Source organism: Nansenia antarctica (assembly GCF_963989245.1).
Source record: "Nansenia antarctica genome assembly, chromosome: 6".
NCBI classification, from domain to species: Eukaryota; Metazoa; Chordata; class Actinopteri; order Argentiniformes; family Microstomatidae; genus Nansenia; species Nansenia antarctica.
In genome coordinates, this window is record NC_137676.1 from 20,288,208 (window position 1) to 20,305,385 (window position 17,178).

A 17,178-nucleotide genomic window follows, 5' to 3' on the forward strand; every position below is an offset into this window, starting at 1 on the left:
ATAGAGCAACAATTGTAACAGTGACTAGGTCAAATAAAACCTTTATCGGTTAAATATCAGAGCACAACACATTGAATAGTCAACAACTGCAATGATTAACGCGAAATAAAACTAATCGTAACGCTGATCTTTCACAGAAAGAGTAGCATAATTCAGCATGACCATATGTGATACTTGCCAGTGTGCACATTGCTACCCTGCAATCAATGATGACAATGATGTCCTGTGACTCGAACTCTGTGGTATCGTAGTATCCTGCTGCATCGGTGGGAGAAATGCCGGTGGAATATTGTCCTTATTCTTGCTACATAATCTATTGCTCTAACTAACAACCTCCTTCAAATATCCTGATTAATCCTCTTAACGCGGAAACTCAGACCCGTGCCCATTTATACAAATTAGAAGACTTTTTTTCTTTCTCTGCGTAACCTTTCACCCAGAGACAGACCCAGTGCAATCAATGAATCATGTAAAACAATAAAATGATGGAAGAAGGGGACAATATCAATACATACATTAACTGTGTCTGATGAAGTGGTAAGGTCACATAATTGAAGGTAGATTTGGCTTCAGTATAAGGTCAACGAAAGGCATGTTCAATGGTTTGAATAACGATATGCAACACAGTGGAAGGTACTGATATGCAACACAGTGGAAGGTAGAACAGACGACGGGCTCGTTGTAAAAGCATGGCACGAAGTGTTTGCATTACAATGAGCTCCGATTTCTACTACACTTCTACACTTGATGCAGCAGCACTATGATAATTATGAAATTATCGATAGTATACACACATACACAAATTGTGTATGTGTGTATACTATCGATAATTTCATAATTGTAACACAATTACACATCTTCAATGGTCAATAACGAAAATAAATAATACATATTATTTTGAGGCATTTACCAATTAACAGTAAATCTTCACATCAAGAGATTGTGACTTCCGAAACTAATATAACCGTCAAAAATGTCAAATTGCCAATAATAATAAATTAAACACAGGATATTCTAATGAAGGCCATGTGAGCTCTCACACTTTAAGCTGTAACCGTAGAGTACTATTGTGCTTGCCTGCAGTCAGGGGAAACATTGTTCATGTTTCGATACAGTATTGATATTTTTCTTGGTAGATATACTGTACAGTAACTTAATTTGCTCGAATTATACAAATACACTGTAACATACATTATTTTTCTTAGAAATATACTGTTATTCCAAGTTGATTGATCTAACAAGTTGTATCAGTCTCTTTAGAGAGGTGTAGAGATATATCATAGACATAGACTATGAACCAGCAATGAATACAATGTTTCTATCTTTTACACAGATAATTGGTAATTTGGCACAATCATATAAGTGACTTGTTAACTGCCACCAGTGCAATAATGTGCTAATTAAAATAAAATAAAAATCCCTCTTATCTACTTGCGAGTGCTGTATATTGTACGTAGCTCTATAACAGTTCGCTTGAGAAAGTCAGAATCCTAAAATCACAAAAATAAACAGCTGCAAAAATAAACACTTTCTGGCTTCATATACCCATTTCAGATGGCCTACAGGAGGCTTATAGTCACTAGACAAGCCAACGCCATTCTTAAATGTTTTTGAAAAGTGCTCTTATGTGTATGCTTGTGCGTGGTACAGTATGTAGGCGTACAGTACAGTTCAGTACAGCAACCATCCGCAGTGCTCCGAATGGGAGGAAGCTGCTCCTAAACACTGATCCAATGTTAGTATTGTATTTCACAATATGGTTTCAGGTAATGGTTTCAGGTTCAGTTATACGGAGAGGAAACTGATCCTCGATCTGTGCCTCTGGGCATCTTCTATCCAGAGTCGTTTAAGGGCCTGGCCACACTAGTCGTTGTACTGTCGTATACCGGAGATGACAAGAGTCTGTATGTGTCCAGTTGGAAAGTCTGTATTGGAAAGTCTAATTGTAGCCAATTAGAAAACGAAGAAGCGTTGTTGAGTTGCTATGCGGCTTCAGCCGTCACGCCCGAATTCTACAGATCAAAGCAAATAGTGACACACTAGTCACAGCAATCATGTTTTTGGCCATTTTCTGACAAGACTAGTGTGGCTAGGGCCTATGAGTTGCTCAGCGTTACTGATAGTCAGCTGCTGCTGTTGTGGCTGCTGCCGTTCTGTGGTGGTGTAGTTCCGTGGCTCTCCACCAGAGGGAGTGGTTCTCTCCAGTAGGTGAACTGGCTGTAGGTGTCCGAGCAGGGGAAGTCGGAGGAGTTGGCCCGCATCATCAACGGGAAGACGTGGTCCACCACCTCACCCAGACGCACGTAACTGTGGAGGGGAGGGGAGGAGAGGAGGAGGTGAGGAGGGGAGGGGAGGAAAGGAAAAGGAGGAAGAGGAGAGGAGGGGAGCAGAGGGAGGAGAGGAGAGGAAGAGAGAAGGGAAGAAGTGGAGTAGAGGGGGGGAGAGGAGAAAAGGGGACGAGAGGAGAGGTTAGCCCGTTGAGCATTTTAACAACATTACATTTTGACGTTGATATTTTCATCATCATGGACCACACAAGGCCAAATATGGAGTACTCACGATGACACGTTGGTCTTGGCGTGCTCCTGTACCAGCTCTCCTTTGGGGTTCACCGTGAAGATTCTGTTCAGAGGCACCCCCACCTCCTTATACGAGAACACGTCCTATAGACACACACAACAACAATAACACCAACCATTAGCATTTCAGAATTCATATTGTAAATCAGTGGTTCTCAAGTTAGTAGTGGCTATTTAAACAACTGTGAACCATCTGATTATAAGGTGTACAATTGTGAGTGTATGCATTAGTGTGTGCTGTGCATGTGTCAGTGTGTCAGTGCGTGCTATGCATGCGTCTGTGTGGGCTGTGCAAGCGTCAGTGCATGCTCTGCATGCGTCAGTGTGTGCTGTGAATGCGTCAGTGCATGCTATGCATGTGTCAGTGAGTGCTGTGCATGTATGCTGTGAATGCTTGCTGTGCTGTGCATGCGTCAGTGTGTGTTGTGCATGCGTCAGTGTGTACCGTGCATGTGTGTGCTGTGCATGCGTCAGTGTGTGCTCTGCATGCATCAGTGTGTGCTGTGCATGCATCAGTGTGTGCTGTGCATGCGTCAGTGTGTGCTGTGCATGCGTCAGTGTGTGCTATGCATATGTCAGTGTGTGCTGTGCATGCGTCAGTGTGTGCTGTGCATGCGTCAGTGTGTGCTATGCATGCATCAGTGTGTGCTATGCATACGTCAGTGTGTGCTATGCATGCGTCAGTGTGTGCTATGCATGCGTCAGTGTGTGCTATGCATATGTCAGTGTGTGCTATGCATGCGTCAGTGTGTGCTATGCATGCGTCAGTGTGTGCTATGCATGCGTCAGTGTGTGCTATGCATGCGTCAGTGTGTGCTATGCCCACCGTGGGTCTGTTGCCGAAGGCGGCATAGAAGGGCTGTGTGTTCGGGTAGAACAGGTTCTTGATGTCCGTCAGACACTCCACCTTGAACCTCTCTGGCTTTTTCTCTATCACCTCCCTGTCAAGAACACACACACACACGCACACACACACACGGACCAAAAATATTGTGTTGAGGGGTGTGAGGCAATGTATGTGTGTATGTTTGTGTGTCTGAAGTGAGGCAATGTGTGCCTGTGTGTGTGTGAGGTGAGGTGAGGCAATGTGTGTGTGTGTGTGTGTGTGTGTGTGTGTGTGTGTGCGTCTCACCTGTGCAGGGCAGAGAAGAGACTGCTAGGACTGAGGAGGACAGGGCCCATAGGCAGCATGGTTCCTCTCTCGTTGACCCAGTGCAAGTAACCCCGGGTCATATCAGCCATGCCGATGGCCCTCGCTGAACAGTACAGGAACTTGTAGCCATTCCTGACAGAGAGAGAGAGGGGGGGGGGGGCGGACAGAGAGAGAGAGGGGGGGGGGTGGGCGAACAGAGAGAGAGAGAGGGGGGAGAGATAAAGAGAGAGGGGGAAGGGGAGAGGGAGGGAGAGACAGAGAGAGAGAGGGATATTGGGAGCTTTAGACATGGTGTTATGGCCAATTTTACTTTGGTCTTTTATTTTGGATGATTTGTGTTTAATGTTTTGAGTTATATGTATATTTCATGATTAATGTTTATTTTATGTTTTTGGTTATTTACTGTATGTAATGAATAGCGTTATGTTTTTGGTTATAGAATTATTAATTTTTTAGTCGTAATTGAGTGTCACGTGGTGAGGTGACAGGATGGGCCCAGGTGTATTTATGGAGTCAATTAGCAGCACCTGGGGGGATGGAAATAGGTTAGACTGGCAACAACATTATTTTTGACCACGACCACGACCACTCTTTTCTGTAATCACATACTTTACCGTTGGCTTTATGACTTTTCGTTTCGTTTGAATGCATTGGATTACTTTTCGGACAATAAATATTTTAAATGTTATACAACATACAAGGAAAGCGTGGGGTGCGTGATTATCCAACCCGGACTATTACTGTTTTCATTCACAAGGTGGAATTGGCGGCTACACATGGCTTTATGCATCTATGGATTTATACTCTATTCCTAGCCAACTCTATACTGTAACTACGTAACTAGCTTACAACCATCTCTGTTAGATCCAGAAGTGATGGCATTAGATAGATAGATAGATAGATAGATAGATAGATAGATAGAAAGATAGATAGATAGATAGATAGACAGATAGATAAATAGATAGATAGATACATTAGCTATTGCTTTAGCTGTTGTCTAATTCATGCGACAGTTTAGATAATGTCAGTCTAAAGCTTCTTACTGGCTGACTTTGTGGTAGAGGTGGGCGATGCCCTGATGGGTCCAGTCTTTGCCCAGCGTGGGCAAGATGTGCCCCAGTGTGTCAGACCTGTAGAAAGACAGACGGGAGCATTTCAGGAACAACATTATAAGAGACAGCCGTGCACACACACACACACACACACTCATGGAGATATTGAAGCCTGAGATGTCAACACACACACACACACACACACACACACACACACACACACACGTGAGCAAACCCACTAGGAGGTAATCCATTTCTTTAGGTTACACAAGCTTGGTCCCCGGACCAGCTTCACTACACATCCACTCTCACACACGCACACGCACACGCACACACACACACACACACACACACACACACTCACACTCACACTCACACTCACACTCACACTCACACTCACACACGGACCTGGTGATGGTGCCGTCAATGTCGGAGATGACGATGTTGTCGTCCCAGCTCCACAGGTAGATAGTGCCCTGGCAGCGACAGGTGCCCTGGTACTGGGTGGTCACACTGAACACCACATTGTTGGGGCCGTCCTTCAACTGGAGGGACATCTGTTGGGTGGGGGGTATAGAAGAGGAGGAGGAGGGAGAGAAAGGAGGAGGAAAGAGGGGGGAAGTCAAGGTAGAGAGAAGGAAGAGGAAAAGAGAGGGAAAAGAGGGAGGTCAACAACGGTCATACAGACATACTATTGTTGGTCTAAATGTGTTTACGTGTTGTGTTGTTTTTTAGATTGACCACGAAGCCTACTGTAGCTGAGCTACTGAGGTCGGGCGAGAAGGACTCGCTCGCAGTCGGCGTTCGTGTGGTGAACCACGGTTAAACCGCAGCGTCGTGGTTCACACTCACCAGCTGCTCCGAGTTGAGGCGGAGCGTCTTCTTGTAGGACACGCCCCCCGGGGTGAGTGGAGGCTCTGATTGGACAGAGGAGGAGGGGAGGGCTTCTCTGTGGTCCTCGTCACTGGAGGAGGACTCGTCCTTCAGCCTGGGGAACGGCCATAAAGGTCAGGTTGAACGAACCCGTCGTCAAGGAGACAGGTTAATAATAATAATGATAATGATAATAATAATAATAATAATAATTCATTATATTTATATAGCGCTTTTCCGGGGCTCAAAGACGCTGACAATATGGGAAAAAACTGAAAACACAGAAACAACAAGCAACAGATAACATGAGCACATAGAACACAGAGTTAACGAACAGGCATAGGGAACAATTAACACAGCAATGTCCGGGGGGGGGGGGGGGGGGGGGGGTGGCAGGGTTAGGGGAGATGGTTAAGGGTAGGGAAGGTTGTATGCATGGGAGAACAGGTAGGTTTTGAGGTGGGATTTAAAAGTGGAGAGAGAGGGTGAGTCTCTGAGTGGCTGAGGGAGAGAATTCCAGAGGCAGGGTGTAGCTCGTGAAAAAGCACGGTCTCCGAAGCGTTTGAGATTCGAGGGTGGGACAGTAAGGGGAACAGTGGATGAGGATCGGAGGGTACGGGTAGGGCGATGGGGGAGAAGGAGGTCAGTCAGGTAAGGGGGGGCCAGGCTATGGAGGGCTTTGTAGGTGAGGAGGAGTACTTTGAATTTGATATGTTCTTTGATGGGGAGCCAGTGGAGAGAGTGGAGGACAGGAGTGATGTGGTTGCGGGTCCGGGTGTTTGAGAGCAGGCGGGTGGCTGAGTTTTGAACCATCTGAAGTATATGGAGGGAGCGGGAGGTGATGCCGGTGAGTAGGGAGTTGCAATAGTCAAGGCGGGAGGAGATGAAGGCGTGGATGAGGGATTCAGCAGCAGGGAGGGAGAGGCAGTGTCTAATTTTGGCAATATTTCGGAGGTGGAAGTAGGTCTTGATGATGGAGCTGACGTGGGGATCAAATCAGAGGGTGGAGTCCAGGATGAAGCCAAGGTTGCGAGCCAGGGGGAGGGGCTGATGGTAGTGTCTACAATGGTGAGTGTGATGGGTCCGGTTTTATTGAGTGTGGATTTGGTGCCAATGAGAATGAGTTCCATCTTGTCACTGTTGAGTTTGAGGAAGTTGTGGGTTAGCCAGGTTTTTATTGCAGATATGCAATTTTCAATGTGACTGAGGAGTGGGTTCTGGCTGGATTTTGTGCTGATGTAGATCTGGGTGTCGTCAGCGTAACAGTGGAAGTCCAGGTTGAATTGGCGGATGATGTGATGATGACGGGGAGTATGTAATAGAGGAAGAGCAGGGGGCCGAGGACTGAGCCTTGGGGGACCCCCTGTGTGACAGAGGAGGAGGTGGAGGTGTGACCGAAGAGGAAGATGAACTGTTGTCTGTTGGTGAGGTAAGAGCCAGTCCAGTGCGGTGCCCTCAACACCCAGTTGGCGCAGCCTTTGAAGGAGGATGGAAGACACTGTGTCAAAGGTTGCGCTCAGGTCTAGTAGAATCAGGATGTTGAGGGCACCTGAATCTGCAGAGATTAGTAAATTATTATTGACTTTGACCAGGACTGTTTCGGTGCTGTGGAATGGAAACCAGACTGAAGGGGTTCATACAGGTTGTTGGACTGGAGGTGGGAATGAAGTTGGACAGCGACAGTGTGCTCTAGGGTTTTGGAGAAGAATGATAGGTTGGAGATGGGGCGGAAGTTGGAGAGATTGGCTGGTCAAGAGTGGGTTGAATCTTAGTCTCTTCCCCACTTCCGTCTCAAAAACGGAGGTCAGAGGGGAGGGGTCTCGGACCCTCTCCTCCAATGTGTTTTGAGAAGGAGGCGAGGGTGAAGGACACAAGGAATCAAGGAAAGACTTGAGCCTTTGGCTGCACATTTCCCAGTAGGCACCACCATACTGCTTCTATCAATCCTATGTCTTTATATGATTTCCCAGTATGCGTCCATTTGGAAAAGAAGAGAACGCACACCGCAGAAAACTTGGGCGAGGTGCTGGCGACGGAACAAAATACAATTAAAAGGAGTAGAATCCGCACTGGGGAAGAGGGAGGGGAGGGGAGGGGAAGAGGGAGGGGAGGGGAAGGGAGGGGAATGTAGGGGAAGGGAGGGGAGGGGAGAGGAGAGGAGGGGAGGGGAACGTAGGGGAAGGGAGGGGAGGTGATGTTTCTCTGTACCTGTTCATGTTTCCATGACCCATGTTCCCAGGCTCCTCGGTGCTCCCACAGGCCCCGTGCTCAGACGGAGAGTCCTAGAAGAAGTCAGCAACCAAACAAAATGTTCAGACTTTTATTTTGAAACAGAGAAATACTTTTCAACCTTGTTGAAAATCACAACACAAACTTGCTAGTCAAGCCAAAATACTGCAATGCAATGGATTCGGTGAGTAATCCCCACTGCTACCTAATTATCTACACTGTTAGCAGGCTCACAAAACAAGCTGTGTTAGTTGACTAGCGAGTGTCATTGATTTTGAACAAAGCTGAAATGTTACAAAATGTACATATTTCGAAAGAAAAGTCTGAACATTAAATCGGCTGCCGACTTGCAGACCAATTGACCAAACTGAACTGAAATAGAACCGACCTGGAAAACACGGTTGTGTTGTACTTTCACCGTTATCGAAACCGGAAAAAAACAACAACAACAACAACAACAACAAAACCATGGCAGCCAGAGTGGCCAACGTACCGACTTGGCGTTGCTGTTCCGGCCACGCCACGAGAACCACCAGCGGCCTCCTTTCTTTGGCATCTTCTCCTTCATGATGTTCTCCACCGTGGCCTGGGGCACAACGCAAAACAACAACAACAACCACAACAACAACAAAAACACACTTAAGGACGGAACGGAAAGAGCAGAAATTAACGAGACGACGAAGGATAAAACAACAACAACAGCAGACCTATGATTGGTGGAAAGAATTGGCGGATGATGTAACCGAGGGGGAGTATGTAGCAGAGGAAGAGCAGGGGGTCGAGGAGAGGGGGAGAGAGAGAGTCAGAGAGATATAAAGGGAAGAAAACAAAGTACAGACACAGATAGAGAGACAGAGAGAGAGAGAGAGAGAGATTGTTGGCAAACAGAAAGGAAGGAAGGCAGAGGAAAAGAGATGAATGGAGAGAGTGATAGAGAGAGAGGGCTTGCTGACATACAGGCCTGTATCCAAACACACCGCTCAGACAACAGAGGAGGAACTCCATAGCTGAGTACACATAACTAAGGCAAGAATACTGGGGATGGGGGAGGGGGGCGGGGGAGGGTGAACAGAAGGAGGGAGAGACGGATGGATGGGCAGGTGGAGGAGTGGGGAGATGGTGTGATAAAACCAGAGGAGAGAACAGAGGGGAAGAGACAGGTTTACTAGCGTGTTTCTTCCGTAGGACCAGGTGATAGGGGGGAACAGAAGTAGGGATTTGTCGCCATTTCAAATGGGGACTTCAATCGTTGAAACACACAGGGGACAGGGAGCTCAGAGCCTGAGGAACACGGCTCCTCACGTTGTCTCCTCCGTCCTGCACTCGCTGTCCTACTGACAACACATCGGAGGAGGAGATCTAGGGTTCCTCCTTTTAGATATTCTCCTCCAACGCTTTTGGGGGACGAAGCGGGTGGAGGATTAATTTACAATTTAGCAGATGCTTTTAATCCAAAGCGATTTACAATTAGAGATTACATTTTCCCTGAAGTAATTTAGGGCTAAATGCCTTACTCAAGGGCACACTAGTGGTGGTATTCCAGGCAGGATTCAAACTCATGACCTTCCGATCATCAGTCCCCCTCACTATCCCCCGACAGGACGGAGGAGAGGACACTAGGACTAGCGTTCCTCACAGTTGAGGAAAGGCTAACGTTGCATACTTACATCCACACTAGCATACTATATAAAACAAAGCAATGTAGTGGTCGTACGTTCTCAAAGTGTGAATATTCTTGTATTAACAACTTATAACATGTGTTTTACGTAATGACATTATTATACATGCAAATATACATCAGCAGTGAAACAATGTATAGCATAGATGAGAAGATATGGGACACACACACACAGGAACTGGGGATGGTGACGAGACACACTTGCAGCCAGCAGGGGGAGTAGTACGCATACAGACTTATAATATAGAGGACAAACTGATGTGTGCAGTATAGTGTGGCCCTGTATTACCACTCACCTCTAATCTGACTGTGTGTGTGTGTGTGTGTCTGTGTGTCTGTGTGTGTCTGTTTCTGTGTGTGATTGTGTGTGTGTGTGTGACTGTAACTATGTGTGCAGTTTGTGCGTGCTTGTGCTACGTGTGCGCGCGCTGTATGTATCTGTGTGTCTGCGCGCCTGTGTGTGTGTGACTATGTGTGTGTGCGCAGTGTGTACGCACTTGTGTGTGTGCGTGTGTGTGTGTGTGTGTGTGTGTGTGCGCGCAGTGTCTATACGCTTGTGTGTGTGTGTGTGTGTGTGTGTGTGTGTGTGTGTGTGTGTGCGTGTGTGTGTGTGTGTGTGTGCGCAGTGTGTACGCGCTTGTGTGTGTGTGTATGAGTGCAGTGGGTACGCACTTGTGTGTGTGTGTGTGTGTGAGTGTTTATTAAGGTACCTTTGGCAGAGGCTTCTGGAAGGCTTGCATGGCCAGCATGAGAGGGGCAGCAGTGGTCCAGTTGTAGTACCTGCAATAACAAACCCACCCCAGGTGAAACACCCAGCCTCACAGGTGATACACCCAGCCTCACAGGTGAAACACCCAGCCTCACAGGTGAAACACCCAGCCTCACAAGGGAGCCAGGGGAGTCTGGTTCCTCTCATGGTTTAGGGAGTTTTTCCTTGCCACCGTGCCCTGTATATTTCTCCCCTCTGTGGAGTTTTTGTCCTTCGCTTACTCCTGAGGGGGGCTATGGTTTGGTGCTGGATCCTATTGTTTGTATTGTATTTATTGTTTATATTGTTTAGTAGTGTTTTGTTGTGAAGCACTTTACGGCATTTGTCTATGTAAAAAACGGTATACAAATAAACTTGATTGATGGATTGATGGATAGGCATCCATAGACAGCCATGGATTCAGTAATGCCACTGCATAGTGTCTCAGGTGGTAGTGCTAACAACGCTTGGGTTGTGGGTTCAATTCTTACTGGGACCATGTATACTGAAAAATGTATGTACTACTCACTGTAATGTAAGTAACTAATGGATAAAAATGTCAGCTAAATGGTGTGTAATATTATCACATAAACATTTTACAGGATGTATGGTTCATGTTTTTTATCATCTTAATCATCACAGGGACATTTGGTTTAGGCAGAGACTGAAAGTTACTACCAAATTACACTTTGGTAGTAATACCAGAGTGATATTCCAGAAATATAAGAGATTCAGGGCCCTATTATGCACTTCTTAACTTGCCGTCTTAAGTCTTAATTAAGACGCACCGCCAGGTTAAGACCTACCGCCACCCTTATTATGCGCTTCATACGTGCTACTGCTATTATGCAGGTGTCGCTAGGCGCCCACAGACATAAGACGTAAGACTCCCGTGCATATATTACTCATTGTGGGAGTGTTCATATGTTAATGAAGTGCGCTAGGCGCCCCTGCTATTATGCGATCTGACTTTGCGCCTAGCGCTAAGAAGTGGTTTGAAAAGTTCTTAGGCGCTAGACGGTCGGCGCGCATGCGCAAACCGCGGAGGCGCGCTCGTGTTTCAAAACGTGCATGAAGTCTAGCGCCTATGAACTGCATAATAGCATAGCGCTTATGACTTAACGCAGCCGGTTCTTAAAGGGAATGGCACCTGGCACGCTGATTGGGTTGATTGAGAAGACGCCCAAAACACACCCATGACTAATTTCTGGGCTTAGCGCCGGGTCTTAGGCGCCCACTACCGCACGCATAATAGCAAAGTGGCCTTGACCACGCCTCCACGTCTTAAGTTTAGATCTACCGCCTCGTCTTATTGCTTAAGACTTATGAAGTGCATAATAGGGCCCTCAGTCTCTGACGACGCCACACCAAACGTTGCTATTTGCTAATTACGGATTGAGCCATAGGTTTCTCTGGGAGTCATCCTGGATGGACAACCAGGGTGACAAGGGTCTGGTTTCATGCGTTTTGGCAGTTTTTGAACTTTCAATTTAGACACTTAGAAAATAGGTTTTGTATCAAGCTGCTAGGTTGTATTGTTCAGTGTTTAGATTGTTTGGATAGTGATTTCATACGTATACGGTTTTATCCGTTTTCGGATAGTTTGGTGTCGCCCCGGGATCTCAAGAAGGGCTGTAGGGAAGCTAGGACACATGGGAGATGAATGACGGAGATGAATGACGTACTTGGAGCCGATCTTGACCACCAGGTTAGGGTCGTCAATGATGGAAGGGTTCTCTGCAAACTGCTGGTAGGAGATAGTCTTCTCCTGGAACTGTTCTATATGGACACGCGCACACGCACGCACACGCACACACACACACACACACACACAGACACACACACACACACACGCACGCACACTCACAGACACACACACACACACACACACACACACACACACACACACTGTGAGCTCCCTCAATTACATGAAACCATTTTTTGGTTAGTGACAGTGCCCATATAAACAGAACTAAAGTGTGTCCTTTGTCTAAAGACTCCTTATGTAAGGAAAAGACACCATATATATGTGACATATGTGACACGGTCTGGTGAAAGGGGGAACACGAGTGGCTTGCCTTTAGTGATTTCCCTGTTGTCAGTGAGTCCTCCACACAAGGAGATGGCGATAGAGGGGCAGGTCTCCCATGTGGTCGCAGTAGCTGTCCACCCCACTGTCCCCCCCAGAGCTCACTGACTGGGGGGAGAGGTTGGCACTGCGGGAGCCGGGGTCAGAGCAGGCCCGCATCACGCCACCACTGTCACTGAGAGAGAGAGAGAGAGAGAGAGAGAGAGAGAGAGAGAGAGAGAGAGAGAGAGAGAGAGAGAGAGAGAGAGAGAGAGAGGGCTGGATTATTGAGTTTGACAGTTGGTAGGTGTGTGTGTATGTGTGTGTGTGTGTGTGTGTGTGAGAGAGAGACAGAGTGAGAGACAGAGAGTGAAAGAGAGAGTGAGAGAGAGAGACAGAAACATAGAGAGAGACAGAGAGTGAGAGAGAGAGATAGAGACAGAGAGAGAGAGAGAGAGAGAAGAGAGAGATACAGAGCAACTTACCTCTTAGGGAAGTACAGTGCTGCGACTTCAGGCTCCAGTTCTGTGATGTCATCCAGGTAGATGCCATCTGACCCAAGATGGCGGCTCCGCTTGTCTACGTGATAAACAGTCGCTCAGTAAAGATAAGGCCAAAGAAATGGTCTCACACACACACATGCATGCACACATGCACGCACCACACACTCGCACATGCACACACACACCCACACCCACACACCCACACCCACACCCACACACACACACACACACACACACACACACACACACACACACACACACACACACACACACACACATACATACATACACACAGTATCTAGACTAAGCTACACCCATGAAACTATAATAAACAGCCTATAAGACCTGAGGCCAATAGACATAAAAAGAGTATCAGCCAAAAACCACAAAAAACATATCCTATTAATTCAGTGCATTACCATAAGAGTTATATAGTGCCTTCAGTAAGTATTCACCCACTCTGTACTCTTTCCATATTTTCTTGTGTTACCACCTGACTTTTAAACATATTTATTAGATTTCTTTGGTCCCTGATCTACACAAAAACACCCCATAATGTCAAAATGACAATTATTAATTATTTTAAATCACAAATGAATAAAAAATGAAAATCGGATATGTCTTGAGTCCATAATTATTCACCTCCTTTGCTCTGACACTCCTAAGAATAGCTTAAATGCAAAAACTGTCTTGAACACGTCACTGAAAAGTTTATAAGAATCTGAGTACAACGGCAATAGTGTCACAACGCAGTGACGCGGTGACGCGAGTGGACGGAGGAGCAGAGGAGCGGGAGGTTTGAAGAGTTGTTTTGCTTGTTGTTTATTTTGTCCTAAACCATGGGTCCTAAGAAGGCACTGACAACCGAAGAAGGCGATGAAATCAAGAAGTCACTGGATTTCTTGACAGAGGAGATTTCCACTGTCAAACTGCAGCAGAAAGCCATCTTGGACCTGGTGGAGGAGGTGAAGGCTCTCCGCCTCCAGAACGCTGAGAAAGACCTGCGTCTGGTGCACCTGGAGAACAGAGTGGCGGATCTGGAGCAGTACACCAGGATGAACGATGTGATTGTGACTGGGATCCGCATCAAACCCCGGTCATACGCTCGGGCGGTGACCGCTGACAACGGGGGGGAGCCCGGCGAGCAGGATGTCAGCTCCGCGGAGCAACAGGTAGCTACCTTTCTCCAGTCCAAGGGGATTGAAGTGAACTGTGACAACATCGAGGCATGCCACCCTCTGCCCCGGAGAAACGACGGCGACAATCCGGCAATCATCATCATGAGATTCACCAACAGAAAATACAAAACTGCACTGTTAAAACAAGGAAAGAAGCTGAAAGGAACAAACGTCTTCATAAACGAACATCTGACAAAACGAAACGGCGACATCGCCAGAAAAGCACGTTACTTGAGAAAACAGGGTAAAATTCAAAATACCTGTGTTACAATAGGATTGTATTAAAACATAAGGTTTGTTTCTGCACGGACGAAGTTGAGTGTGACACAGCCATGTGGAGAGCTGGATGTAGAATGTCAACACGGAGTTATAATAAAAGTGTAAGCAACTTGAGAGAATGCTTTAATCGTCATTTCTGTTAGTCAGAGTACAGTATAGGACTAGGCAGAATTTAACATGGTGACAGCGAGGTGGACACGTTCCTGACGTGAGAAAACCGAACTTTGCTACAGTGAGGAATAGCCTACCATCGGAGCTAACTAGCTGGTTAGCAATAACGCGGATGGACAGAGGGGGAGAAGAAACTCCCGCAGAAGTGATTCCAGTAAAAGCGGAAAAGATGGAAGGACTGAGACCTCCACAGACGCTATGCTTGGACTCTGGAAACCTGGCGAAGACGTGGAAATCGTGGAAGGAGGAGTTTACACTCTACTTGGAACTTTCTATGCCAGATGCGACCGAAAAGGTGAGTGTGAAGCTGTTCTACTACCTCATTGGAGAGGCGGGTAGGGAGCTCTGTGAAACGTTGATGAGTGACAGCACTTCGGCTAGGAGGAAACTGTTGGACTTGATCACCGCATTTGATGAACATTGCAATCCCAAAGTGAACGAGACAGTAGAAAGATATCGTTTTTTCACGAGAAATCAAGGTCAGAAAGAAGGCATTGACTCGTATGTTACTGATCTCAAAGTGTTAGCCAGTACATGTAACTTTGGAGAAATAAAGGACTCGCTCATACGTGACAGAATAGTATGTGCTGGCAACGATGCAGCCCTGAAAGAGAGGCTGCTAAGAGAAGAGAAGTTAACACTGGAAAAATGTCTACGCATGTGCAGGGCCACAGAGTTGTCTCGTGAAAACAGCAAAACCCTCTCAGGGAATAGCGTGGAGGAGGTACACATGATGAAACAGGCAGAAGGGCAGGAGTTGGATACAGTGTCATGCAAGTTCTGTGGGATGACACATGAAAGGAGCAAGGCAAAATGTCCAGCCTACGGAAAGAGCTGCAAGAAATGTGGTAAAGAAAATCACTTTGCAGTTAAATGTAAATCCAAACTGGAGAAAGAGAAAAAATATGACAAAAGAACACGGAAAGTGCACCAGATGACTGACCAGGATAGTGAAGAGGAATATGAGAACGTCATGAGTATCACCACAAGAGGGAGACAGACTACTGAAGACCGAAATGACAAGGCCAGGCACAGCCAGCTGTTTGCAGGAATGCTAGTAGGCAGTAGGGGTGCAACGGTTCAGTTGGCCCACGGTTCGGTACGGTTCGGTATTTTGGGTCACGGTTTTCGGTACGGTTCGGTTCAGAAACAAACGTTCCAGACCAACTCGACCTCTGACCAAAGGCCGCGTTCGAGGCATTCACGTGGACGCTCCGGCGCTCTCAGAGCTAATTTACGAACGCGGCCAAATTGATCTTCTCGCCATAAAGCTTAAGCGTACAGTGGGCTTCCTGTATAGATTTAAATCTTGCTTTTCCTTGGCTTCCAGAAAACGTCTTGTCTCCGCCCTTTTCCTTTCACAATTGGATTATGGTGATACAGTATATAGGTTTGCTTCTCTGTCCACTTTATCCAAGCTAGACCCCCTGTATCATTCGGTTCTAAGATACATCACCAATAGTGCCTTCAGGACCCATCACTGTACACTGTATAGTCTGGTTGGATGGCCATCTCTTTCTGTCAGAAGGCTCCAACACTGGTACACTCTTGTGTTTAAAATCATCTCTGGCTTCTTACCGAATTATCTGGGCCTGAAGTTCATCCCTATACCGAGTGGCTCGGGTCTCAGGTCTCGTAGATGGCTACAATACAAGGTGCCACTTATCATGAACAATGTTGGAAGGGCAAGCTTGTCTTATTATGGCCCTTGGTCTTGGAATGACCTACAGACTACTTTTAAATTAGAGGCCCTTATTTCCATAAGTATCTTAAAGCGTAGATTAAAGGATGTGGTCACCGCTCGCTGTACCTGCTTTGGTTAGACTTCTCAATGTTTTAATCACCTTGTAAATACCCCTACCATTGTTTGTCTATTGTATTGTTGCCACTGTCTTATGTCCTGTCTTGTTATCTGAACTGTTTTTTTAAGCTACTATTTTGACCCTGTCTTGGCCAGGTCTCTCTTGTAAAAGAGGTTATAATCTCAATGTGACTTCCTGGTAAAATAAAGGTAAAAAAAAAAAAAAACGAAAACCGAAAACCGTCACGGTTCACTAGTGAATTGAGCCGTGGAACGCAAACCGTACCGTCCGTAAAAAAACCGAGAACCGTTGCACCCCTAGTAGGCAGAGAGCTTGTGAGGTTCAAGATAGATTGTGGGGCCACATGTAATGTTATCCCGATTAACCTGCTTAATCCAGACACAAAGCTAGAAAGTACAAAGAAAGTGCTGGTGATGTACAACAAGTCCAAGCTGCACCCACTGGGAAAATGTAAGGTTAAGGTGAGGAACCCAAGAAACCATAAACTGTACCAGTTGGAGTTTGTAGTAGTAGAAGAGGACTGCAAATTGCCACTGCTTGGCAGGAAGGCGAGCGAAGCAATGAAGCTGATAAAAGTGGAATACGAGAACATACTAGCCATCGACAGCATTGTGAGGGACGAAACAACACCGGAGAGAGAACTGACTATGGAACAAATAAAGAGGGAGTATGGAGATGTGTTCACAGGCGACGGCTGCCTGGACGGAGAGTATCGAATCGAGATCGACAAGAGGGTGGAGCCAGTTAAACTCCCCAAACGACGAGTTCCGGTGGCTATGATGACATCACTCAAGGGAGAGTTGAGAGATCTACAAGAGAGAGAGATCATCACTCCTGTGGAAAA

At 46.5% G+C, this 17,178-nt stretch overlaps 1 protein-coding gene across 1 annotated transcript in view; it reads right to left on the reverse strand.

The window, feature by feature from the left end:
- Window positions 1-2,123: 2,123 nt before the first annotated feature.
- Window positions 2,124-17,178, reverse strand: part of LOC308160375 (phosphatidate phosphatase LPIN1-like) — a gene marked incomplete at its 3' end in the record, with an annotated part of 28,034 nt that continues 12,979 nt past the window's right edge. Inside the window, 14 exon segments of the mRNA XM_080534290.1 lie at window positions 2,124-2,307; window positions 2,560-2,663; window positions 3,406-3,520; window positions 3,712-3,864; window positions 4,776-4,862; window positions 5,193-5,341; window positions 5,637-5,772; window positions 7,866-7,939; window positions 8,380-8,472; window positions 10,275-10,344; window positions 11,998-12,091; window positions 12,391-12,448; window positions 12,450-12,576; window positions 12,866-12,959. Of these exon segments, the coding sequence (XP_080390416.1) occupies window positions 2,124-2,307; window positions 2,560-2,663; window positions 3,406-3,520; window positions 3,712-3,864; window positions 4,776-4,862; window positions 5,193-5,341; window positions 5,637-5,772; window positions 7,866-7,939; window positions 8,380-8,472; window positions 10,275-10,344; window positions 11,998-12,091; window positions 12,391-12,448; window positions 12,450-12,576; window positions 12,866-12,959 (1,538 nt within the window).